This window comes from Mycteria americana, chromosome 2, assembly GCF_035582795.1.
Source record: "Mycteria americana isolate JAX WOST 10 ecotype Jacksonville Zoo and Gardens chromosome 2, USCA_MyAme_1.0, whole genome shotgun sequence".
Taxonomy (NCBI): Eukaryota; Metazoa; Chordata; class Aves; order Ciconiiformes; family Ciconiidae; genus Mycteria; species Mycteria americana.
In genome coordinates this window covers 167,485,439-167,512,401 of record NC_134366.1, presented here as the reverse complement: position 1 = coordinate 167,512,401, position 26,963 = coordinate 167,485,439, and the positions used below count along the sequence as shown (strand labels likewise).

Here is a 26,963-nt window from a genome sequence, read left to right as displayed (position 1 = left end):
CCTACTTTTCAGAATTTGGAAATTCTAGAAGATATTATATGAGTGGTTAAGTCTTTGAAGATTCAAAAGAAAAATATTTCATTTAATACAATTATGTTTTAATTTATTTTTCATTGCTTTTCCTTCTATTTTTTTAATTCATTTCCATGATCTAACTATATTTTAATGTCACTAGCAATTCTTAGGTTGTTCCCCTTCCTCAGTAATACTTTAATATCTGGACTTCTTACAAAGATCTTTCATAGTCTTTTATTCCATTTTTCTGGAGATTTATTGTGTGCTGAAGAGGTGAGTTACTGCTATAGACTGCTGTTGAAGAATATGAATAGATAAAACATTTCTCCCTTCTTCCCTGCTTTCTGTGTGCTAGAGCATCTGTAAAGTTAAGTTGAAAAGAAAGTTTAAAAGTGCTTAAGCACTATCAAAACTTAATTATCTTTCTGCAAGCATTAGCATTGTGTATCCACCTGTTATCTAGCTTTAAAGATGCCTAGAAAGACCCCATTTTGTGTCCAGTGCAGTAAAATCCTGTTGAAGATGTCATATAAGCATTCTGTCAATTAGAAAAATACAGAAGGCTTTAAGAATTAGTTGTATTTTATCCACAGTGTAGAGGAAATATTCAGACTGTGTGTCTCCCTTCTTAAATGAAAGATGCTTCTAGGAGTATTACATAAACAATTTGCTGTAATTTTGCTATACACTGTTTAGGTTTGGGACACTGCTTTACATCATGCGTTCAGTAGATGACTAAATCGATCTCTTCAAAATCCCTTTGAACAAACAGATTAGTTAGTTTTTAACTTCCCATGAAGGACAGCCGGACAATATTGATTTTTTTTTTTTCCATGTTCCTTTTCTGTAACATTTACCTGGGAGGCATATGAAAGGTGATAGATTTACAACTTTAGAAATTTGAAAGCTTGCATTGACCCACGGAGTAAATACAATTTGAATAGAAATGGTAGATTTTTTTGGGGGGCAGGTGTTGAAGTACCTTGGCAGGCTAGAGAGGTGGGCCTGTATGAACCTCATGAAGTTCAACAAGGCCAAGTGCAAGGTCTTGCACCTGGGTTGGGGCAATCCCAAACATGGATACAGGCTGGGCGATACATAGATTGAGAGCAGCCCTGAGGAGAAGGACTTGGGGGTACTGGTGGATGAAAAGCTGGACATGACCCAGCAATGTGCACTTGCAGCCCAGAAAGCCAACCGTATCCTGGGCCGCGTCAAAAGAAGCGTGGCCAGGAGGTTGAGGGAGGTGATTCTGCCCCTCTACCCTGCTCTGGTGAGACCCCACCTGGAGTACTGCATTCAGCTCTGGGGTCCTCTCCACAGGCAAGATATGGACCTGTTGGAGCAGGTCCAGAGGAGGGCCATGAAGATGATCGGGGGCTGCAGCACCTTCCCTGTGAGGACAGGCTGAGAGAGTTGGGGTTGTTCAGCCTGGAGAAGAGAAGGCTCCGGGGAGATCTTATAGCAGCCTTCCAGTACCTGAAGGGGGCCTAGAGAAAAGATGGGAAAGGACTCTTTATCAGGGAGTGTATTGATAGGACAAGGGGTAACGGTTTTAAACTGGAAGTGGGTAGATTTAGATCAGATATTAGAAAGAAATTCTTCACTATGAGGGTGGTGAGGCACTGGAACAGGTTGCCCAGAGAAGCTGTGGGTGTTCCCTCCCTGGAAGTGTTCAAGGCCAGGTTGGATGAGGCTTTGAGCAACCTGGTCTAGGGGGAGGTGTCCCTGCCCATTGGGGGGAGGGTGGGTGTGGGTGGGTGATCTTTAAGGTCCCTTCCAACCCAAACCATTCAATGATTCTGAGACCTCCCAAAGACCTTGAAGAGAGGGAGTGCTGTGTCCGTGAACACATGCGCCTTTTATCAGATTAAACAGAGTACAGTTTTTTTGTAAGCATTGCAATTAAGAATGAGAATGAAAAACTACAATAATATGCGCATCTAAAAATACTTTGTTGTGAATGGCAGATGCTTTTGTTCCTAGTCTATTTTTAAGAACCAGTGAGTAAACTCTGCCAAATATTCAATCTTCTGGTTTTTTATGTATTTTATTTCCCATGCTTAAATTCTGTAATCTTATCAAGGCTTCTAAAACCAATTTATTATTAATGCTCAATTAGTTTGATTCAGGAGACATTATACTTTGAACATTTAAATTGTTGGTTTATGTGACTCCTGTAATATTTTAAAGACTCAGCTTGTTACTAGGAGAGTTGTTTAAAGTTCCAGTAAAGATAGTCAATGGTAGAATTCTTTTTTTTTTTGGTAAAGCTCAAGATATATAAAAATAACATAAAGTATTTAAATTCTTGATGCTAATTATTTTTTTATTTCTAAAGGAGTTGGATTTTTTTCTCCTACAGATTCTTAATACAACGCTGTGCAGGTTTTTCTCTCCCCAATTTCTACCGAGGAACCACTTTCCGTAAAAGACCAGCTGTGTTCTGCTGCTATACCCTGTGCTGTAATTTATGAACACTTGGTTCCTTCTCCCATCGAGATTTTGGGAAGCGGGGAAGAAGTGGAAGAATGTTGTTTTGCTTACTGTTTTGGGACTGACTTAGTTTTACTGATGACAGTCTTTTCTGTTAAACTGATAATAGTCTTTTCTGTTGAAGGTGACGTCTTTTTTTTGTAGCTCACGGAATGATGGTTGTGGGTTTATGACAAATCTGAATGGATTTAATATCAGACTGTTGCCAAGGGAGCTTTCCTGCTTGTCTCTTATTTCCCAGTTCACTTCCCCTTTCTTGCACTGGCACTAGTGCTTGTGCCAACCTGTGGTAAACTGATTCAAAAAACTGGCAAAATAAATACACATGCACATACTCATTTTCTCTGTCAGAGAATTTTTTTTCTACCTGTTTTGCTTACCAAACTGTCTCACATTGGGGCCGCACAATTTTGGAAAGTGGGAAAATGGTGACAAAATGAGTCCCTTAGGGGAAAGGAGGAGGATTGAGACTACCCCTTTTCAAAGTAGCTGAGTGGCTTAAGTCATTAAGCCCTGTACATGTAGACTGCTATCCCATGGGCAGTGCTGTCCTCCCACCCCACCCCCTGGCCACAAATTCCTGTCTTTTGGAGCATTGTACATGATTATGCAGTTGTGTGGTAAAACACACTAGAAAACTAATTCTATATTTGCAGAAGGAGACATGCGGTGTAAATTTTAGCCAGATCCATTCTCTGATCCTCTTCATCTTAATAAATTCCTATGCTGGCACTTTTAAGGCATCACGAACATGTAGTTGAGTGGAGGGCTAGAGAAAAGAAGCTGACCTTATGTTGATTTAAAGTAAATGTGGAATTAAACAAGGTTAGGAAAATTAACGCTTTCCCCTCTGAATGTGAGCAGGTATCTGTATTACCATGGGGTTACAGATTGGTTTAGCTCAGCCAGTCTAATGTCCAGCTTTGTTGAGAGGAGTAATAATCTTCATCCCACCAAACACAGGTCTGTGATTCTGTTTCTTTGTCTGAGTTAAAATGTGCTTAACCTCATCGTGAGCTAACCTATAAAAATATTAAAAGGTTCTTCTGCTTTTTTTTAAGCTTTATTTTGGGGATGAGGGGTAGGTTTGTATGGGGAACATTGAGGATTATGGGTAGGGTTAGTTTCTCTTGGTTTCCCTTTCAGAACTGTCTTACCAGGGGTCATATGCATTTGGAGCACATTTCATAGGATATTGTAGAAATGGAAAAAATACATTCATTCAAAAGGAGATTGTAAGAAAAAAATACTCACTTCATACCCTTAACAAATTATTTCCCCATAATGTAAAACCTACATTATGACGGTTTTTTTAAATGTAAAAAGAAAAAAAAATCCACAGCTCAAGATTGATCTAGTTGGATCATTTGTCTCTAAAGGCAGCTTGCGGCATCTCTATAGGAAGGAATAAGAAACTTATTATGTAAAGCCTCCCAGATTTTGACAGCCATTGAGCTGGTGGTTGCATCTGGATCATCGTATTTAATACATATCTATTAATTTGTCTAAATCCGTTCTTGAATACATTTATATTTTCAGTCTTTGTAACATCGCACAGTAATTGTTGCATAATTCAATTATACACAGGGAGAAAGTGTACATTCTTTTGTTTTGTTTTAAGCCTGCTAACTGCTTATTTCTTCAAACTTCTTTTTGTTCATGGTTTATGAGATAGAGAATAAGTATTCACTTTTTTCACAGTATTGCTAATTTTAGAAGTCTTTCTGATATTCCTCTTTCATTTATCTCTCTTCCAAGCTGAAGGTCTCTGAGATACGTATCCCTTTTCCAAACAGAATACTTCTGATTTTGTCTTTGTTACTGTTCTCTAATTCTTCTATATCTTTCTTGTTGTTCATACTTGAAGTTGTAGGAGGTTCATGGAATTTAGTTGGATTTTAGTACAAATTTGGTTGATGCTGTCTCCTGTTTTATTTCTGATCCATTCCTAATAATTCCTTCCATTGTGATTACCTTTTAGACTGTTGATAAGTATTGGAGAATTCTATAGTGAAGGGCAAGATACTTTTCTAAGGGACAGACTGTAAGGGATTAGAGGCCATCACTGAGTTTGAGCCAGAGATAAGGCACACCGGGTAATGCTTATCTGTAGAAGTTGCTGTCAGAATGTTGTGAGGAACTCAAATCTTATTAGTCTTAAAGCAGATTTACTTAGACAGATGATACTGACTGAAAAGGGGAAAGCAAAAGGCATAAATAAAGTCTAGTAAACTAAAGTCCATTCTGCATTTGAAATAGAGATATAATAGTGCTGGAGGAAGGATTTTTTTGAAAGAAATGATCGGGACAGTTAACCTCTTTTTTTTTTCGCCTGGTATTTGTATACTCTGACTTCTTGAAATGATCGTCCAGGGAAACAGTTAGGAAAACTTTTATCTTCCTTATTGGCATATGATATTTTTAATGGAAAACCAAACCTTGTATCTGTTTGCCTTGCTCTTACACTTTTCCCTAACCTGTGGCTGCTTTTAAAGACACGAATATTGCGGGCATTTTCTTGGGATGTGGGACATGTGGCTTCACTACCTATTAGGTTGGGTAGAGCCTAGAAACCAAGTTTCTTACTTTCTAGGCATATGCGTTAGTCATTAGTTTATGATACAGCAGTGATTGCTGTGGCTACTGGTCCATTAGTAGCCCGTACTTACGCAGTATCCCAAGTGGATGGAGGCATCTAATGTTTCTTAATGCTTCCGTATCTTCTAAGGGTAGGAAATAACTACCTAACATGAGGGGACGCGATTGCCCACTGTGAACAAGTACTCTATCAGTATGTTCGAGCACTTGGATCTCCTTCTTCAGGTTTTTAGAGGTATTTGCCTCTCTGTTAACTGCATGGGGAATGTAGGCGCTAGTGTTAAGATGACCTGGAGCATTCTCTCCACTCCAAGTATGCAAAATACTGGTGAGTTAGTACTGATCTAGTCCACCTAATTTAGGTGATTAATATTTTATACTGATAACACAAAAGTCTATTAAACAGTTCAACAGTCTTTTCAGGAAATGCTTAAACATCCTGAAAGGCAGAAGGGCACGGAGGAGGTTTAGCGCAGAGCATTTAATGAGGATCTTTGTCTCATATTCAGGAAATGAGAGGCCTGAAAGAGGTAGCCATGCATATAGAGCAGTTCAAGATCTGTTCTCTTTTAACTGAGTCATTCTAAGTATAGAAGAATTTGCTTCTATTTTAAAAATATTGAAGTATGGGAACACTGGTCTGGTGTCTAATGTCTGTTTTATCATCTTTATACTGAACCCACTGATGGAATCGCATCTTCTGTACTGTAATGACAAACTCCCGTCTCACTGGGCTACTACAGTGAATTTGGGAGATGCAGTCCTGCTGGACAGCCTGGCATTTGTGGGAGAGGGAGTTGCAGGAAGCATAGAAGTTATAATGTTCTAGTAAAATTTAGGTTGAAAACTTAGAAGATCAGTTCTGATCAGCTGGCAGAATCTTTAGTACAGAACTGAAAGCATTATTAAAAAACAGCAGTCAAAAAAAGCCTTTTTAGATCCAACCAGTTCAGTGAGCAACAGAGCTATTACAGTCTGTTTATTTACAGAGTTGGCTGATGTCCCATCTGATACAAAAAGCTTCAATAGCCTTACATACTCCCAAATGGCCTCTTCTCAAAATATCTCAATTTCCCGCTTTAAATCACTCTGAAAGACCCACAGGATCTCCATCTTTCTCCCTTGTCTTGCCTACAGCACTGCTTTCCTCAACTTAATGTCCCTAAGTCTTTCACACATGTTATTGGGTAACCCCCACTTATTCCTGATTTTTCCCATATACTCCACCTGCCTTTTTCCTGATGCTTTTGCTAGTCTGCAGGCCAAAAGGTTTTTTAGGGAAAGTAGAATGGGTAATTTGCTAACCATCTAGTTTTTGTTGGACGGTGTACTCTCTGTGGTTTAGTTTTGTTGTTCTTGTTGTTGTTCTTGTTGTTTCAGAGACTTTATGTTAATACTGCATATATTTTGTAAATAATATCTTCAGGAACGTGCTTTTTGAGTGGAACAGGTATTAATTTCATCCCTTTGTTAGAGGAATTGCTCATGCATCGTTCTTTGAACTTTCATCTTTCTATTCAGGTGTTTCATTTTATATATACTTATATATGAATAACAGTGAGAATCTGTTAAATATATGTTGAGTCTGTTGACTCTGTCTTTTGCTTTCTAGGCCCTTTCTAGGCTTTCGTGTCTCAGATTTCTTTGATTCTTACAGTGAAGTCTTTCGTCTGTCACAAAGGTGTATTGTACTTTTTTTCCCCTCTGCTTCTAATCAGGTGAATTGAAATGAGATCAGATACTAATGTAATATCCAAGAAAAAGAAAATAAATGGAAACTTACCAAATTTCAGTTTTACCTGAGGTTGTTAACTTCATTATTTAATTCAAAGATATTTTCATGTGCAACCTCTCTTGCTTCCTTGTCACCAGTATATGATAGAACAATCTTTAATTACAGGTCCTGTAATACTTTTTTCCTAGGATGGATGGGTGTTCATCTATTACTATGTATTCAATGTCTTGTTTTCTTTTTGTTATTCAGTATATGGTCCCTCATTTACTATTCATTTTTCAGTATCAGCCCAGAAAGCAAAATTTATTTTTTTCAAAGATTTTTCTGTAGTACTTGTTAGTAGAATATAAAGATTTCACAAATATTTATATAATTACAATATATATGTGAATAACTGCATAAATATACAAATATATATAATTCCAACCTTTGAAGTTAATAGCATTCCCACTGAACATGTGGGTGGATGAGTTACAGACAGATGAAGTTAAAAAAGAGGGGATCAATCAATAATGGGTGCTTGGTTTGATATACATGAGGGGGTTGTTTGGGTTTTTTTTTTTTTTTTTCCCCCCAGTGTAAATTACTATTTATATGGATTTTTGTTACCTTCAATGCTAACTGGCGGTGCCTGGCATTAAATTTTTCCTGCCACTGTTCAGAAAATAAAGAACACCCAGCTAAATAATCTCAACTCAATCACATCTCAAAATATGCTTATTTTTGCCTCCACTAACTGTAAAGCTCTGAGGGATAGAATCTGATCTTACTGTGTTTGGTAAAGCCCCTTTACTCCTGCTTCTAATGGAGATTCAGAAGTGCACATATTCTTTTATTCTGAGGGGATGGCAGCATGCCCCAAAATATAAGCAATAAAAGATCTGTTTAAGGAAAAGATGTACAGACTTTTAAATACAGACTAAACAGTGTCTTTTCCCCAGCCTTATTTGTGGAACTGATTAAACAGCTTGGCTGAAGTTTTCAAAGGATGTACTATGAGGCAGAAACAGAAAAATTAAAATTTCATTTTGAAAAGTTAGAGTTTTTTAGAGGTGGAAGTATTTGGATATAGGATCTCATAATAGTAGGCGTCAAGCACCTGGCATGTTATTTAAGCAGATCTGTGGTGTAAGTACTAATGTCTTCTGAAAGTGTACCCATCATTTTATGCACATGAATTTAACAACAGAAACTAAAATAGTTGAACTAATGATTACAGAGTTTAATGTTTTGTTTACACTTGTGTATTATAGACAGTGCACATTTTAATACGACATTTTTAATGAGCATTTTTTGTTCTTGCTTTTAGGAGCCACAAAAATTGTTCCTGTTGAGGCTGCTCCCCAAGAAAGCGAACCCACAACTCCAGAGGCAACAGTTCAAGACCCATCACAACGAAGAGGATATCAAGAATATGCCATTCGGCAAACCCCATATGAACAGGCAATGAAATCTAGCAGGTAATTTTCAAGTACTTCTATTTATGTTCATGCAAAATAAGACTGAAATGCTTCCCTATCCATTTTCATGAAACTGAAATATTTTCTGAGCCTTTTAAATAAAGGAACAGCTGAAAATAATCTGTGCGTAAGTTGTAGAATTTAAAAAGCCTGTGGAGAATACCTTTTTAAAATAAATTAAAGTAAACATTTCTGTCCGTTATGAATATCTAGGGAAATTTTGACATATTACGTCACTAAGTTTCAATACTGTAACTGTAACTGGTTTGGTTTCTTTTTAGGTTGGGTCCAACTCAGCTGAAGATTTTTACATGTGAATACTGTAACAAGGTGTTCAAATTTAAACACTCCCTCCAAGCACATTTGAGGATTCATACAAACGAAAAACCTTACAAGTGTTCATACTGCAGTTATGCCAGTGCAATCAAAGCCAACCTTAATGTTCACATGCGGAAACATACAGGGGAGAAATTTAGCTGCGATTATTGTACGTTCACTTGTCTCAGCAAAGGCCATCTCAAAGTCCATATTGAAAGAGTTCATAAGAAAATTAAGCAGCATTGTCGCTTCTGCAAAAAGAAATACTCAGATGTTAAAAATCTGATCAAGCACATCAAGGAAACACATGACCTTCAAGATAAAAAAGTGAAAGATGTCTTTGATGAGCTTCGCTTGATGACACGAGAGGGCAAAAGACAACTTCTTTATGACTGCCATATTTGTGAACGCAAATTCAAAAATGAACTCGATCGAGACCGTCACATGCTTGTTCATGGTGATGAAAGGCCCTTTGCTTGTGAGCTCTGTGGTCATGGAGCCACTAAATACCAAGCTCTTGAGCTTCATGTGCGAAAACACCCATTTGTTTACGTGTGTTCTGTGTGCCTGAAGAAATTTGTCAGTTCTGTAAGACTCCGTGCTCACATCAAAGATGTGCATGCAGATTTGCATGAGACTTCTGTTTTTAACAGTTCTATCAATCAAAGTTTCTGCCTCCTTGAGCCAGGAGGTGATATCCAGCCAGAAGCCCTTGGTGAACAGCTAGCACAAAGTGCAGATGAATTGACTATCATGAATACTGATGCTATTAACACACAACCATCTGCTTGTAAAGGTGAATCAACACCTGCAGATGTAAACCATAATGGTCAACATAACAGTGACTTAAAAATTGATACAGTCCCTTTGTTAGAATTTGAAAATCCTCTGGTGGAGAATGTAACAGAGACGCTGTGTCAGACAACAGACATAGCAGTCCCAAATATTCAGTCCTGTGTAGCATCAGATTGCTTTCTGCTGAAAAATGGTACTTCTGGTTCTGATGAGTTAAAAGTTTCTCCTGCAAATGAAGAGGAAGTTAATCATTGCAGTTCTATAAATGAGCAGGGTGAAGAAATTCAGCTTTTGCTGTCTGAAGATAGAAGTTTAAATCCAAGTCAGAACAATAGAGTGACTGAGAACCTTTCAGTCTCTGAAGAGAGAAATCAATCTGTTCCTTCTAGTGAATCAGAAACAAGCAATCCACCAATTCAAAATTCAGCAGAAATGACAAACCCTTTGCCAGCACCAGAAGCTAATGCAGCCATCAGTCCCCAGGCAGCCTCTTCTAATGCAGTTACATCAGACAGTGGGAGTGGAGCTGTTGCCTTTATGCAGATCTTGGATAGCTTGCAGAAGAGACAAATGAATACAGAGTTGTGTGAGAGGATAAGGAAAGTTTATGGAGACTTGGAATGTGAATATTGTGGTAAGGAGTAGTAGAATGATGTTATTTGTTGGGGATTTTTTTAATGTTATATAGTGGGCCATCTTTTTCCTGCTCCACTAGTTTAGTTTTTGATATATTTGTGTATCTTTGTAGCAGTATTAATTTTGTAGTTCCGAATGGATTCTGGGATCCAGTGAGATTTACTTTGGGCTGTATAAATAGTGTGAAATGACTCAAATCTCCTCAAAAAAATCACTAGCAGAATATAGCATAGCAGTGCTTTGCTAAGCTCAAGTTTCTGTTGATATGAAATTTTACAGAATTAGGTTATTTCTGTCCACGTGCCTCTCCCCACCCTACAACTTTAACTAGGGCCAAACACAGCAGATTTAGGCAAGTGATCAGCATTAGTCAGTCCATGCTTTAATGCTTAAGCTTCATTATCAGCTTAATATAAAATTCAGTGTCTTTTTCCTATAGTATGGAAGGGTGTATGATAATATACATTCTGTACAATAGATACATGTACTGGCATTTTTGTGACATGTTTTGAACCAGTTTTTTGAGATGAAAATTTTCATTACATAGTATCAGATCAAGACTGTTCTGATTGTAGTTGGTTTTTTGACTTTATGAAAGTGGGAAGAATACACTGCTCCCATTTATTCTAACTGAAAATTTTTTGTGTTTGCATAGGTGGAAAGGAAACAGTTTAGGATTTATTTTGTAGCCTTCATTCTTGAGAAGGGAAAAGAATCAAAGATTGGAAAAAAAAAAAGTTTTTGAAATATCATAACATTGTACGTTAGATGAAATGCTATGCACTTTTTGGTGCCATTATGTCAGACAAGCTTTTAGGAAGGAATAACACAAAAGGAAGTAAAAAGGATTTTGACATTCTCTTTTAGTGTACAGTTGCAAACAGATTTAAAAGACTTCCTCATTAGGAAAAAAATCCTTGATATGTATTAAAGTTGCACTTGTTAGTCTGTTTCAGGACATATGACACAATCGTTTTAGACAAAAGTGGTTTTGTAAACATATTTTCAGTAGTGAAGGGTCTTTAGGACAAGTTTTCCTTAAAGACAAAAGGGACAGGATTCAAACTATGTCTTGCCCAAAAAGAAAACTGAGTACGTGTTGGAATTTTCACTAACAATTGTTTAGAAATTACTTTCTTCATGTCTAATTTTATTTTCAGGCAAGTTGTTTTGGTACCAAGTGCATTATGACATGCATGTTCGTACGCACACTCGAGAACATTTATATTACTGCTCCCAGTGCAATTATTCTTCCATCACCAAAAACTGCCTTAAGCGTCACGTCATTCAGAAACACAGTAATATTTTGCTGAAATGTCCCACAGAACATTGCGACTACTCTACTCCAGATAAATACAAGCTGCAGGCACATCTTAAAGTTCACACAGAGCTGGTAAGTAACAAACAAAACAGTATGTTTGTCTAAATTCAGTGTCATCATCATAATGTTTGGACTTGTGTGGTAATATTTGAAGACATAGGTAAGAGTTCTTACCTGAGCGCTCTCGGCATACTTCTGTACAGGGAATACATGAGCTATAGCAACTAGATATTTGGTCCCTCTGATAGTAGTTTCCAGTAGAATATGTCTGTATCCATTTTCTCCCTTCGGTTTTCCCAGTATTCTCAGATTCTTTGGGTCTTGACAGAGTAAAATGGGGTCTGGTACTATTGTTACTTTACTTCATTCCTTGGAGCTGAATTCCCTTCCTTCATAAATAGGTAATTGTGGTAAAATGAAAATATGTTTCTCTCTTAATTACTATAGACAGAAGAAGTTTAAGTTGTTGAAAAGAATTAGATTTTTTCGAAATAGCTCCAACTAGTTGCAGCCAATCTCTTTGAACATCTATCATTTTCTGTTGTGCTTACAAAGATGAAGAGATCACGTTTTATCCAGTCTTTTATCCTATCTTATCCAGTAAGCCTTCCAGCTCTGAATTCCATTGTGTTAAAAACAGGTCTGGTCTACTTCTTCAACATGCCCTGTTACATGTTTTCTTTGAGACTATCCAAGGGGCTGAATGCCTGAGTGGAAGCCCTTTCTGTGCAAGACACTGCTTTGTGATCTTGCACTGATCCAACATTATCACATGAATAACCTTTTGAGGAAAAATGTTTTCTACATCAACCCTGCTTGCATTTGTTTCAAAAGTATGTTTTGAAAAATATATCACAGTATTCAGAATAAGAAATATTTTAAAACTAAGGAATGAGATTTTATTCTTTGTTGTTGATTAAGATGCTTTTTTAAAAGTGAAATTATTTACATGCTTTTCTTGGAAGATTAAGAAAAAATTATTTTCTTTACATCAGTGTTGCCTTCTTTTCCTACCATGTGGCAGTATCCTTTCTGCTTGCAAGGTATAGTTGATCTGGGACATTCTAGACTTGTGTATACCCAAAGAGGTTATAACATGCATACACTGACACAGTGTATGAACACAGGTGAGTTCCTTCCCGTTCTAAATTGACCTCTAGAAAAGGAAGTTTGGCAAGTGCCTGTTCTCCTGGAATAATGAATTTAGTCCACTTTTGACTGTAGTCTTTCCTGAAGGCCATCTGGGGTGCTTAGATGGAACATAGGACCTCATACGATTTTCTGTGAAGATACTGGTAGTGAATAAAGTACAATTCAGGATTTCATAAAATGTTTGACAAGCATGCTATTTGTAATTAAACTTTTTGGACTGATAATGCCAGAAAATTGGCATGAACTACATCCTTGCAATCTGGGTTTTTAATAATTTATGTAGTAAAATACTTCCAGAAGGTGACTTACCCTTCTTCTGAATTTATTTTTATTCTTATTCCAGCAGAGGAGAAAATACTAGTTGTTTAATTGCAACACTCTCTCTTCTATCCTTTAAGAAAAAGGAAATATTCACACAGATGGGCCTTTCTTTGTTCTTTACGCAACATTATGGTTTTCACTGGCATTGTCTTGTAAATAAATCTTACGCACCTTAGATAGAATGCACGACGTGACACATTCCTCCTAATCACATGAGAAAGCAAGATCACAGCTCACTTAGTCCTGTGATAAATATTGTTGCTACGCTTCTTTTACTAGTGAAATGTGATGCTTGAACTAAGGATTTATGTTAATTTTTCTCCAGATGTGGACAGATTTCTGCATAGCTACTTAAAAAAGCTGTTAACATACAGTGAGTGCCTATTGGTTTCAAGTCGTCTTCTGCAGTCAGCAGGTGGGCTCTTGACCGATATTTCCAACAGCTGAAGTTACCTTAAAGGTGTTTGTAAAGGAACAGAACACTTCACCTTCTACTCTTGTTAAGTCCTAGTCTTTTGTAACTGCAGGACAGCTTTAAAAAACAAAACAAAACAGGTGACACAAAAGGGAATTTTTTTCCCCCCTTTTGTCCCTTGATTCTGTAGTATTATAGTACAGAATCTGAATTTGTTATGAAATGTGCAGAAAGCTCACATAGTAGACATTCTTTTAGGCTGCTTTTGAATTTATTATGTTTATGATGTCCATCTGACAGCAAAAATCTGTGTAAATGGTATCTGAGACTACTTAAGAAAAAAGAGCCTAAAAGTAGATATCCTATATCCTTACGTAAGTATCTGTTTTTCAAGTGTGATGAATGTCCGACAGCTCCCACCAGGACGATCATTTTCAGGATACTAAATAGAACCGAGAAGATGCATTTCATAATTAAAAACAGTGTGACAGTGAGATCTTTCAGAAGTATGCTTACTGATGCTTACTGTCAAATATATTTGAGTATTTAAATGGATTGAAAAATTCATGTATTAAAATTTACTCAGTAACTAAACTTGGCAGTTCTCATATTGGCCTTTGTGCCCACTGCTTGGTGTATTTACTTAATGCATACCTCACTGAACAGGGCCACTGATTCCAGAATATAGTGCTTCAACAAACTACACACAGTTAAATGTGGAAAGCTACTTTAATGTTAATTTTAGTTTGCAAATTCAATTCTTAATAAATATTAAAGCTTCACTGGAGATAGAAGATACCAAAATCTCAGTTCAGTTCCTTGTATGAATGCCTATCTTTCGTTACCTTGTTGCTGGCTGCTTTTCAACTGGACCCCTGTCTTATTTGGTGAACAGGATTAATGCTGGTAATTAAAAAGCAGCTTACTCTTCATCCCTGTCACTCAGTATATAGCCACCCATTTTATTCTCTATGCACCATCCAAGTCTTGCACTGAATTTGGGATTGTTTGTTCCCTGGGAGATGATGATGGGGACTGTGTATGTGCTGCCCGTTGCCTCAGTATTAGCTACACGTCATTGTTACAGGGAAGATTTTTACTTTTGAAGTCTGGGAATTGAGGCTTGGCTTGATTTAAAACCAAAATTTTGTGTTTATTCTCTGATTTTTCAGTACCCATCTTTTACCTCTAAGGCTTGCGTAGTGTTTTTTGACAATGCTTGGCATTTATGGAGCTCTTTAGATGTTCAAACCATGACATGTGTGAATCACTTCAATGTCATAGTACCTAGGAAAGGGACGGTCAGTTTATAATGACTTTAGAATAATTTACAGTTGTGAATGAGCTAGTGGTAACATTAGGGACCAGTTGTGGAACTAAACAATGCTGATGTAGGTACTAGGGTTTGTTTACAACCTCCATGGGTTTTACAATACTCAGTATGCTGAGCAGATAAACATCGCAGAGAGGTTTGTCTCTGAAATTATTTTAAATCTATATATGTAATTGATACTGCAAGATAAGCACCTCTGTAAAACTGGAGTTCAGACCCAGAACCACCATTTGCTCTTGGGTGCCTACATCTGCTTTCACATACATTTCGGGATGTAAATGATTCTTGTCTTTGGAAGGATGCTTAGAAATTTCATTATGCTGCTGACCTTTCGTGTAATAGCATAGTTAGAGCTTTTGGTAGGAAGTGAGATACTTGAGCTCTGATTGCTTATTTCCCCTTCCTGAGGAGTGTTCATTTTCAGACCGTCACTCGTCTGGCTGTGATACCTTTGCCTCTGGATCAGTACCACTATGTAGTCAAGAATGCAAGGTACAGGAAAGGGAAAGAATTAACCAAAAAATGTATGATCTAATGATCGGGCACTCAGTTGGAAAATAGCTTTTGTTCTTGGTCCTTGCTTCCATGAATGTCAGCTAGCCTTTCATTTTTACTAGTAGTTATTTCACAAAAAAATGCTTAAGCAGTACTGTATGCAGGTGCTTGTCATTTTGTGAGCTGTGATTTCTGCTGCTTGCCAGACTTCATAAAAGTCTGTCTAGCCATTTGCAAATTTTTGTGTAGCCTCCTTCACACGTGTGCATAGCTGCCTCCTGGGTACATCAGATCCTTTTAGCTAAGTTGCATTTTAATAGGACATCAGCTTAATTCGAGAATCTTGTGAATATCCTGATTTGAACATCATGACAACTGGGGTGAAGATTTCTGGATGTTTTCACTCCTTGGAAGTGTAACTCAGGGGCCTAATTCTGTTCCCATAGGTGACACAAATTAAATTTCTGTTGATCTGAGTAGATGCAAGAGCAGGCTTTGGCTCTCTATTCCTCTACGAAATTATACAATCAAATGTTGTGTTGAGTTGTGGGAAGTTTTGCTGGAAATGGTCTCAGAGTACCACTATTTAGTAGAGCTTTTTTCTATTTCCTGCTCATAAAATCATGCCACTACTACTAAAAGGAGGGGAATGGATTGTTGATATCTAGAACGTATTTGTCTAATTTGGGCCTAAACACTTGTTAGCATGGCCGTGGTCTTAAATTTACACTGTTAATGAAATTGATAACAAAGCAGTCAGGAGTTCACACAGTCTTTTTTGAAATTAGTGGCAGATTGCCGTATAGAACATATAATAGATGATCATATGTATTCTATGTATGTTCATAAGAGAAGATATTTGTGTTATCAGAATGTCTCTTTACTGACGAGTGCAATAGAATAGCTGCTAATGTTCTGATGTTTTGCCATGTAGGTCACATTTAGTACTATTTGATTCATTAAATAAGCTTCATAGTGGTCTGTTGGTTTAAATGCTACATATACAGAGACTTTTCATTTTTCTTTTCGTGACTGTATACTAGTACATCTACCCCTTGAATTATCTTGAAACACATGCCTTAAAGAAACAAAATTATCTTCAGAGCACTATAAATTGGTAATGCAATATAGCTGATGCTTTCTTAGCACAATTTTGATTCATTTATATGAAGAGAAAGGCATTGTGATTCCTATGTAAGTGGCCTTATTTACATAATGAAACATAGTATAAACAAGAAAATTCTGTGATAGTATTAGATTAATTTTTTCACTAGGTTTAAGAATATTTATGGACCCAATTCATTCCTGAGTTGTGGAATGTGAGCAGTACTTTCAGTCAGAAAGCTAACTTTATTTTGGAATTATTTTAAGTTTCTTATATTTTCTCAAATTGGCTAATAGGGGAATTAAGCAAATCTCAGGAAGTGTGGAAGTGACTTTGAAATTCAAGTAGCTGATTGGATTATGCAGCTGGTCTCTAACAAAGGTAGATCCAGCTCTTGATATTTTGCTTCTCTTTGTGTCCTTCAAAAAAACCCCCTCAAAGTCATTTAAAAGGCAGGCAGTCCAATAAGGCATAGGATAAATAACTTTTATTCTTACCAGAGGAAAACTTGCATGCTGAGAATGTGATGAAGGTATTACTACAAGCTCAGCCTAAGTCCTTCAAAGTGCCTCTGTCATCACCTATGACAAGGGCACTCTGAAGAGCTAGAGCTGTGGTGGGGGGAGAGCTTCTCTGGGGCTCTGTGTTGTGACATGGGTGCTCTGAAATACTTCATTTGCCACAGAGGATTTCTTACAGGCTGGTTTTGAGAGTGATCTACTGAAGGACTAGCACTGTCACAAGGTCTCAGGGCAGCGAGAGAAGTACACTTAAACATTCAAAACTAATAATGTAAGCTCCAAAAGTCTGTGGCACTGATCTGGACAAACAACAGTGAAAGGATTGGCTTCAGCTGGATGCTTTGTGTGAGAGACTGGAGCTTGACAGATACACTTTGAAGGGACTCGGTGCTCAGAAGTGCAATCTGTTTGTTACGCTACAAAAGATGGCCCTTTTGAAGATCATTTACTGCAGAACTTGGTACAGATAACTTTCTAACTGCTTGAAGAAAGCTGTTTGGATTATTTTGTTATTGAAAAATGTTGTTACCGTCATCATGTGGAAAGATGTGTTCTTGGTGCCCATACTTTCATGTTGCTTTATAGCTCTTGATGCATTTACTGATTTTGATTTTTTTCTCTCAGGCCTAGGCTTATAACCTTGCCTTCCTAAAGAGTATTAGCAAGAATATAAAGTTGTCACAATTACAGCATTTTACTTAAAGTAGTGTGTTTGGAGTGGAGTGTTGGGTTTTGGGTTTTTTTGGTTTTTTTTTGTCATTTAACTTTATGAAACAGCAGGGTGTATTTGTCTTAGTGTTCTGGGCACACTAAGAAATACTTAATACAATGAGTATTAAATACCAACAACACCCAACTGTACATTAAAAGTATACTGTTTTTTTTTCTTCAGTTATTGTATATTTTAAAATCAGTTATATCGCAAGTTTGAGGAACAGACTGAGATCTGTCAAGAAATTTCAGCTGGCCCCTTAACAGCCCCTAAATGATACTGTACTTATGTTTTTCTTATATGTGCCAAATTATGAATGTGGTCGTGCAACCCAGTCTTTGAAAAGGTGCAAACATTGCTATAGAGTTTTATTAAAATTAATCTACCAATTTTCATTTGAGTAACGTGTTCAGGTAGAAGTCCGATATCATCGGTAGCAGGTTTCGGGATAATAGGTTATATCATTTGAGAGACCCTAATTCTGCAAATTAACAGCTCTTTCTCGAGAAGATTTTGTTAGCATTGTAGGCTCCTTGAATCTCTTCTTCCAAAAACGAGCTAGTATTCTCTTCTGTTCCTTCTTCACTTGAGATTCTCAGGGCTCAAAATGGTAACTGCCCCAACTCTATCATAGCAAGATACTATCCTTGCTCTGCTCAGGGTGGTAATCCTTTAGATGCTGCCATCCCCAGTCCCTGGTGTAGGTTTTCTCACAGGAGCAAATGACCTTCTAACAGCACAGGCGGAATTCTCCACATTAATGGCAGTGAGAGCTTCATATCCCATATCCTACTGTCATGAAATTATTTATTGCTATTTCAGCACATGAGTTCTAGGGCTACTTCTGCTTTTAACTTGTAGGTACTTCAACATAGGGATTTGTTTCTCAGAGGTACATGATACTGAATGCAAATACCTGCATCATATTCCAAAACCTGCTTGCCATGAAAACCCATCAAATTTTGCTTTTAAGAAAGATGTCCATTTATAGATGTATATCTGCGGCATATAGACAATAATAACCTCCTTGTACATTTTTCCTTGCTATTTAGAGATGCTGTTTGGTCTCGGGTCAGAAACTGGTAGAGTCCAGGACCCTTATTCTCCTGTTACCTCCAAATTTCTCTTTCATAACACAGAGGTCTGTCTCTTTTTGATACGGTAACCTTCCTTCCATGCTCTTCAAGAAGTTTTCTGTCCTCCTGAAATAACTAGTGAAATATCTGTACTGTAGCTTCAGCTTGCCTTTTACAGTGGTCTCTTGGTAGTTTGGTAAGTACACATCTGCCACCAGGTCATCTGTTATCTGGTTATCTACCTAGTTGTCAGGACTAACTAGATTTCACTCCATCTGTTGTTTTGATAATCCATTCATACATTAATCTGGTCAGTGCAGAGGTGACTAAACGACCCACTCATTTGATTGAGCATCCAGTCTGTTGTGTCAGCAGGTGCTTCTGGAAAGAGCAACCTCTTCAATTTACATAAGCGGCAAAGATTATTTTAAATCGGGTAATTTACCAATTAATGGAGAAAAGTCCTACATTTTTATGTGGACTTAAATGCGTTTGTGGAAAGATTAAAATTACAATTACACTAAAATTGCATATAGGAAGAAATTGCATCAAAACTCTCCAGTTCAGCTTGTTTGATGGTGTTAAATCTTTCGTAACATCAGTGACACTGATAAAAGCCAGAGCAGTCTGTCAGTTTTTAAATCAAAATAGTAGAATAACACTTTATTGGTAATACATAAAATGCTGAATATTTATAAAGTAGCTACAAATGTAGACACTGAATAAGTAACTGCATCTGTCATTGTTAACTCTTGTGCTCAGTTGCAGGCCATTAAGTATTATTATAAATACACGTACTGCTGGATATCTTCAGAATAATGAGATCTGATCCTTAGGTTTCAGAAGGGTGGACTTGTGAAAAAACTGAAAAACCCCTGAATATTAATGCTTATATCAAATACGTTTTCTTCGGTTATGTGACTTGATCTTTCGACTCTTGATTCTCTAAAGAGTCAGTCAGAAGCTAATGCTTACCTTTATTGTGCCTGTTTTCATGTGCTGTAACTTGGAGCCGTTCATTCATGAGGATTAATGATGTGCTTAGAATACTTCAAGGTTTCTCCTTCACTTATTTCACTATAAATATCTTCATTTTTTCCTTAAAAACTGAACCTTCGATTATAACTTTGTTGAGAACTGTGTATTACTGAATAATGACTACAGTGATTACAACAGTGGACTGATAATGCAATCTCTTTCTTTCTTTCTTTCTCGCTTAAGGATAAAAAGAGTTATTCCTGTCCTGTGTGTGAGAAGTCATTTTCTGAAGATCGACTTATAAAATCTCACATCAAGACAAATCACCCTGGTAAGAAAAAATCAAGGAAAATTTCTCAGTCTATTGCAATAAATGGATAAAGGTTTAGAGCAAGCAGTGTAATGTGATTACATTCCAAAGAAAGAATCTATGTCTAATTTAAGTGGTTTAGCGTAGGAATTGTATTGGGTTTGCAGATGTTAGAATTTAGAGTGTAAAAAGTTATTGTTGCAGCTTGTGTGTTGTGGCGTATATCAGGTAATTGTGCTAAGAAATCTGTCTTCACCTGGCAAAGAACTCATTTCCAGAAGAGGACCTAGGTGAATTCAAATTAAGCATTGGGAAGTTTGGAATTAGTCATATAGACATCCTGTAACAACCCATGAGACATAAAATTCCCATTGGCCATACATAAACTGACAGAAATGCCTTCCTTGCACGTTATTTTGTCTGTAGGTAATTGACGTGAATGCAGAGGTCCCTGAGCTGACTCTACACGTGCTCAGTGTGTGGCTGGGCTTTACCTCCAGGGCCAACTAAAGTCTGCAGCAGGGCTCTTACTAGAACCAGTTGTGATGTAGTACAGCCAGTATTAAGCTGGAGCTGACAAGCCTGGCTGGATCCAAGCTAACCACTGCAGTCCATTCAAACTCTGTTTATACCTTGTATTCTAGTGTCCTGATTTATCAGTGCAAGCACAACATAAAATGAAAGCGGTAAGTCAATGTGCTGTGCCTGAGTAAACAATCCTTTCTCAAATCTTGGGAATTCAGTGCCAAAGTGCTCAAGTGACTGGTGCAGGGGCTGATTTAAATCTGACTGATGGGAACTCGGCAGAGCCGCATTGGCGTGTCCATACTTTCCTCCTCAGTATCTGTGTTATGTTGGTTAGAAAGGCCCACTGCTACTGTGGATGAAGGAGAGTTGCATTGGCCAATGTACTTTAATTAACTCATCTACAGTGTTACTTATCACCTGACATAATGTGATATTAAGAAAGAAAATACCGGCCATGCTCAAACTGAGTTTGGGGAAGAAAAGATCCAATTAAAATGATGTAACTTTTCTTGTCTTTATCAGAAATACAACATAATAGGTAAAGCAGTAGTTTCTTATCTTCCTACTGCCACTAGATAGTGCTAGACCCGTGTTTTAAACAATTTCCTTCACTTTTATTTCAGACTAACTCCCACTTTAGCTCTTCAGTTACCAAACCTCTTTATTTGCAGACCACTCTACAACAGTGTGGTTGGAGGGCTTGTCATACGTCAGGGGACATGTCTGATGCAGCAAAATGAGATGAGGAAAGGCTTCTGTGCTATACTGTAGTCAGGAGGTATGTCACCCAGTAAGCATAGAAATTGAATCTCAAGAGCTGTGCCTATAAAGCCTTTGTGCTGTCTCAGCCAGGGAGTATAGGAGGCCTCCCTAAGTAATGTGATCTGTGAACTAGCAGTACATTATATACGTGCCCTTACAGGTTGCCATTGGTCTGCACTGGTCCATTGACTGCTGAATTATTAGTGTTTGCTGTGTCTGGGGTCCAGAAATACCAGTTAACTCTGGAGCCCTGACGTGCTAAACTCATGCATTTAAATACTTTTAAACAATTCATTTGGTATCTGAATCCCTCTAAAAGTATAGTGTACATTTTTTGATCCAGGAAAGTGGGTTCTTTTAAATCTGGGTTATAATAGAGGTAAGGTTAAAAAAGAAAAGCTGCACAGCCCATTATTTTGTGTCCTCATTTTTAATTCATATATCGCAGTCAAATAGAACTTAGAAGCAAAATACCAGATTTATTAGATATATTTCCATGGTACTAAAGAAATACTACATCTAAGATATGCCTATGCAGTAGTTATGCAACAACACTGTTTTAATATATGGAGGAGAATTAATGCACAAATCTTTTTCCTGTGCATGCTGTCCTTGTAATCAGGAGGAAATCCTTTATTCATACAACATACTTAATTACAAGCCAAATAAATGTGAGGAGTCTGATGGTGTAAGCTATCAAGTACTGCAATGGAATGAGTGCAATTGTTTTTAAAAATGTAAATGGAAAAGAATAAAGATGAAAGGAAAAATGGATAGTGTTAAAAGGAATTGAATTTTAAAACGACATATCAAAAATTAATTTAAACTGAAACCCTTTCATATTTATCATTAAAATGCTATTTCTGGAGCTGCCCTCCCCTTCCTTTCTTAACACCATTCAGCATGACCCCTCTCCTGTCTCTTCTATTTCATCAAGTAGCAAGTACGAAATAAAACAGTACTCCTTCCCCTTCTAGGTTTGCAGAGAATAGGAGTTGAATTCTGGTCCCATGAAGGCAGTGGGACAAAAATCTCTGTAGGCTTTGGTAGAGCAGTATTTCAAACCAAAGAGATAAGAGAGCTTGGCTTTATTACCAAATGATTTGGGTACTCAGCAGTGAAAGAGGAGTCTTGGATTCTGGTCCCATGTCTCAGAATTATCTACCTTTTCATCCACTGTCTGATTTAATATGATACTTGTTAATAGCCCTGAGACATGAGAGGCATCGGCTTTCATAGATCTCTACTGAGCAGACATACTAGCCTGCAGTCATGAATGAAGAATCTAACCCATAGAAGGCAGATGAGGGTTCAGACTTGTGTCTGTATTTTTGGTTTTTGGGTACTTCAGAATGTATCTCTGCTCAGTTCATGGGCTTTTTCAAGTATATTTCCCTTTTGAGGTTGTTTTCCTTGTGCATATGAGTTCAGACAGGACTTTTGCTTCCACTCAGGCACCAATCATCAGGAGACTAGGTATGACAGTTCATATTTGGTAAAAATCTAAGTTTATGCTGTAACTTTGAAATTTTCTAAGAATTTGGGCATAATAAGTCATCAACTTCATGTCTTAATGTTTAGATTGCAGGAGTGCTGTACTCATGGAGTCGTGATATTTAGCATTTTATTCATCTGAAATGCGTTGAATAATTTGATTTATTTTTTAAAAGCATTTGGCAATGTTTTCATTATGTGTATTTGGGACGTTTTAATTTAAACTTCATTATTTTGAGCTTTTTCACTGTGACAACCAAAACGTTAGATGGTATGAAGGAAAAACGTAGAAAGTTAAGAGTGTTTAGCCTGAATAAGTGAAGGCTAGGAGAGGAATCTTAGTTGCTGTCTTCAGCTGTCTAATAGGCGATTAAAAAGAAGACGAGGCAGTGTCTTCCTGGAACTGTACAGCGAAGGGACATGATTTGAAGGAAGGAGATTCTGATTAGAAATTAGGAAAATAATTTTGACTGTAAAGGTGGCCAAACACTGGAAAGGGCCAAGAGAGTTTGCAGAATCTCCATCCTTTTGATATGTTCAGAACAGGACTGGATATGATGCTGAGCAACTTGATGTAACTTTGAAGTTGGAACTCCGAAGTTGGCCCTGCTTGGAGCAGGTGACCTTAGAGGTCCCTTCCAATCGCATTTATTCCGTGAATCTGTTTTTTCCTTTAAAGTTTCTGATTATCAGGCACTCTGATCATTATAGCTGTGGCTGAAGTGAATTGTCTTCAGGTCCTTGACATCTGGAAATCTGGGGTGACATCTTGAATAAAGTCTTTTGAAAATATTGAAGAAAAAAGTGCCAAATTAGCTTATTGGGAAAGTTCTTAGTTGGAAAATGATTTCTAAGCCAGTGGCACACCCAAGGTTTTTTTTTATATTTAAAATATTTTTTTTTTAACCAGGCAGTGCAGACACTGAGTACACAGATCAGGAGAGAAAGGACAGAACATCCCAGAAGCCCTAAGGAAAAAAAGTCCTTATGTTCTTTGCTCAGGTCTTATCTGAGTGGCAGTAGGGGAAGCAGAGCATTTAAAAAGTTGGAGTGAATCAGGATCTAGCTCTTCAATATTACTTTTAGAACAAATTCCCTCATGTCCTTCTGGTTTTTATTACCTTTCACATTTCTCTCAGAGGTTTCAATGACTACTATTTCTGAGATTCTTGGCAGAAGAGTTCAGCTGAAGGGACTTATTGGAAAACGAGCTGTGAAATGTCCCTACTGTGATTTTTATTTTATGAAGAATGGATCAGACCTTCAACGTCATATTTGGGCTCATGAAGGTAAAACTCTGGTTTTAAGCTTTTGGGCATATAATCAGTGTCATATTCCACACAAGCTTTGCTGACATAAAAAGGAATTCAAATTTATTGCTATATCTGAATCAAAAACTTTAAGCTACAGTAGAGGTTAAATAATCAGTTTAATAGATTCCAGATCACCTATGGAACTGCACGCTTATAACATGAATAGACAACTTAAATGTTTTATAAAATTAATAAGTTTCTGATTCAGTTTTTTCCAAAACTCATTCATAAATATCTATATAAAGTATTCTATAATAAATGTGAGTAAGGACTAAGAAGGAATTAAATACGTGCTCAGTATCTTAAAACAAGTAATTTTCTGTTTCTTCTCGTGAATGACTGCTGCTCCTTTCACATTTGTCCAGAAATACTTGGTCTGGAAATCTATTAGTAAAACAATTGAAATCCAGTTGGTTTGATGTATACATATAAATTCTGTGTGTATTTTAATTAAATCATGCTGAGCGTGGCAGCTAGCTGACATGGACATAAACAGCAATGAAAAACCTGTAAGATAATGCTGATTGTATCTATGACGTTTTAGGGAAAAATTCCAGCAATATGGCAACACACAGGTTAAAAATCCCTTGAACTTAAAATCTCTGCCCAGTAAAATCTTGTGTCTACCCAGTCTGTCTATTTTTATAACAGGTGGAAGACCACTCGTATGCTCTTTAGTCAGTTAATAATCTATGGAACAGATTGCCTATGGTGTTTGAGCATTATTTTGGATTCTTTAGCCATCCCTGTGCATAAAGGAGATAATGGGATTTGGTACTCTTGAACTGATATTTTGGTTCCAAAGTGTTTGTTCCCATGCAGATAGTTCAGACATTTATACTAATACTGCATATTTGTTGGAATGCTTTAACTATGAGCTTACCTGCCTGTGTACTATAGTAGTCGTCCTCTCCAGTAGCCTCTACTCCATTAAGGAGTTTAGGTAATGCAAAATTGTAGGCTTAGAGCAATTATGTGTGTATTCTGTAGATACAGTTTGTTTATTCTGCCAGGAAAGCTTGGAATGCATCTCATCTAACTAGCAGGAGAAAGAGGTGAATAGAAATTTATTCCCAAATCAAAGTGTGCAATCAAGTCTGCTTAAAGTAGGCTATAATTCCTCATGCTTGTAAATCTAGTTTTAAGGTCATGCATATCAATCTAAAACTGCTAGAGCCTCATGAAACTGTTGAACTACTCTGCCCGTTCAGATTTATTCAACTTTTCTTTGAAGGATTTACTTTGTTCTTGGAGACCTTCTGCTAGATGACATACTGTATGTCTCTCTATTACATGCTTTGGACTGTTTGAGAGAAGTGAAATTGTAAGTGCTTGCATCTTACTGAGAGGCAAAAAAAAAGAAAAAAGTACTACTGCGTGAGCCATTAACAAATCTTTTACTAATTAACAATAAAATACAGCTTTGCATATTTAACTTCTCCTTACATATTAAGTACCTAACGAACCAGTCCTCCTTAAAACAGGTTTCTTCATTCTTTATTGTATTAAATAGAGAACAATAGTTATTTGAAGACTTTTAGAGGGAGATTTGGTATGTACACCAGCTAGGCATCAACTTAGGCAAGTCTGGATTCTACTTTTAAATGGAAGATGGACACTCCAAGACCAAAATATTAATATTTGCTTGGTTAAACTCAGTACCTTGCCTGAGTACCTGGCCAGTACCTCAGTACCTGATCTGAAATTTCTTTCAAGAAAACTTCCACCCTCTCATCAAAAGGTACAGCTTGTTTGTTTCATAGTATATATTTTTTTTATTTTTAGGTGTCAAACCCTTCAAATGTTCTCTCTGTGAGTATGCCACTCGCAGCAAGAGTAACTTGAAAGCCCATATGAATCGTCACAGCACTGAGAAAACACACCTTTGTGATATGTGTGGGAAAAAGTTCAAATCAAAAGGCACTTTGAAGAGCCATAAACTCCTTCATACTGCTGATGGTAAGTGCATGTTTATTAAATCCAAGTTTATTTCAGGGCAATAAATACTGGCTGTACTATAGGACCTTATTAACAAGCATTTTTCAATCTAATGCTAAGTGCTACTTAGAAATTTTGTTTAGTCCCAGGCGACACTGTTTGTGAAATAATTCAAAACTTTGCAAAATTAATTTCTGTGAAAGGCAGACAGCTGTTTCTTTCTGAAATTTTGTGTTGGCTTTATATCCCTTTATATTCTTACAGAGAATTGTTGATCTCAATAGAAATTTGAAAATAAAAATAGTTCCATGGTTGTCTCTTACTACTTTCTTCTGTGAAAATAGTGTTAGGAGTTCCTGAATTCAGTAGCCCAATAGATGCAAGGCTTCCGCAGCTCTGTGTCCCCAGGTCTAGTCAGCCAGTGGCAAGCATGAACATGTATTCTCTATAGGCACGCATGCAGCACATGCATTTGCTCTGTAATTTTAACGTCTGTGATGATGACAGAAAAAAGTGAGATGCAAATCCAGAAAAATATCATCTTTTCTATCAAAATTTGGGACACAACAATACTTTATTCCTCTGGGATTATCAAATTGAAGTAAATGATTTAGCAGGCTAAGTCGTCCAGACCTTCATTATGACTTAGTAGCTTGATCTTTGTTACTCATGCAATGTTGTGAAATCTCATTCCACTCTTTATTGACCATGTCATTTAAATTCTTTAAAAAAAAAATTTGCATATTCATTAGCATTGTACTTTCACAGCGCACAATGCTTTGTTACATCTTTAGAATATATGTGAAGTTTTTGTGTCAGAGATACTTATTTATTTTTATGTGTGCATATAAGTGAAAGAGATGATCCCTTTTACATTGATATGATAGATACTATAGGAAGCGTATAGTTACTGGAGTATTACCAAAGTTACTGTAGTATTACCATGAGTTAGTAAATCACTCATTATTCAAAAAGTACTTTCTGATATTTTGAAATACCTTGGTCGATAACAAGCAGGTCTTGCACATACATCTAAACTTCATATGCAAGAATCCAGATTTAATTATCAAATACAATCCTCAACTGATTCCTGGCTGGGAGAAAGAGGCAGGTTGTATTTGAATTAAAAGGAAATT

General features: G+C 37.0%; 1 protein-coding gene across 4 annotated transcripts in view; it reads left to right on the top strand.

The window, feature by feature from the left end:
• The window catches only part of ZFAT (zinc finger and AT-hook domain containing), a 149,009-nt gene that overhangs the window by 88,644 nt on the left and 33,402 nt on the right, over nucleotides 1–26,963 (top strand). For all 4 annotated transcript variants that reach the window (XR_012774596.1, XM_075495320.1, XM_075495318.1 and 1 more), the window contains exons 5-10: nucleotides 8,154–8,304; nucleotides 8,586–10,051; nucleotides 11,214–11,446; nucleotides 19,726–19,813; nucleotides 23,716–23,865; nucleotides 25,675–25,848. Coding sequence is in view for 3 of the 4 variants with exons in the window: in XM_075495320.1 (XP_075351435.1) it covers nucleotides 8,154–8,304; nucleotides 8,586–10,051; nucleotides 11,214–11,446; nucleotides 19,726–19,813; nucleotides 23,716–23,865; nucleotides 25,675–25,848 (2,262 nt within the window). In the remaining variant the exon portion in view is untranslated. The remainder of the gene's footprint in view (nucleotides 1–8,153; nucleotides 8,305–8,585; nucleotides 10,052–11,213; nucleotides 11,447–19,725; nucleotides 19,814–23,715; nucleotides 23,866–25,674; nucleotides 25,849–26,963) is intronic.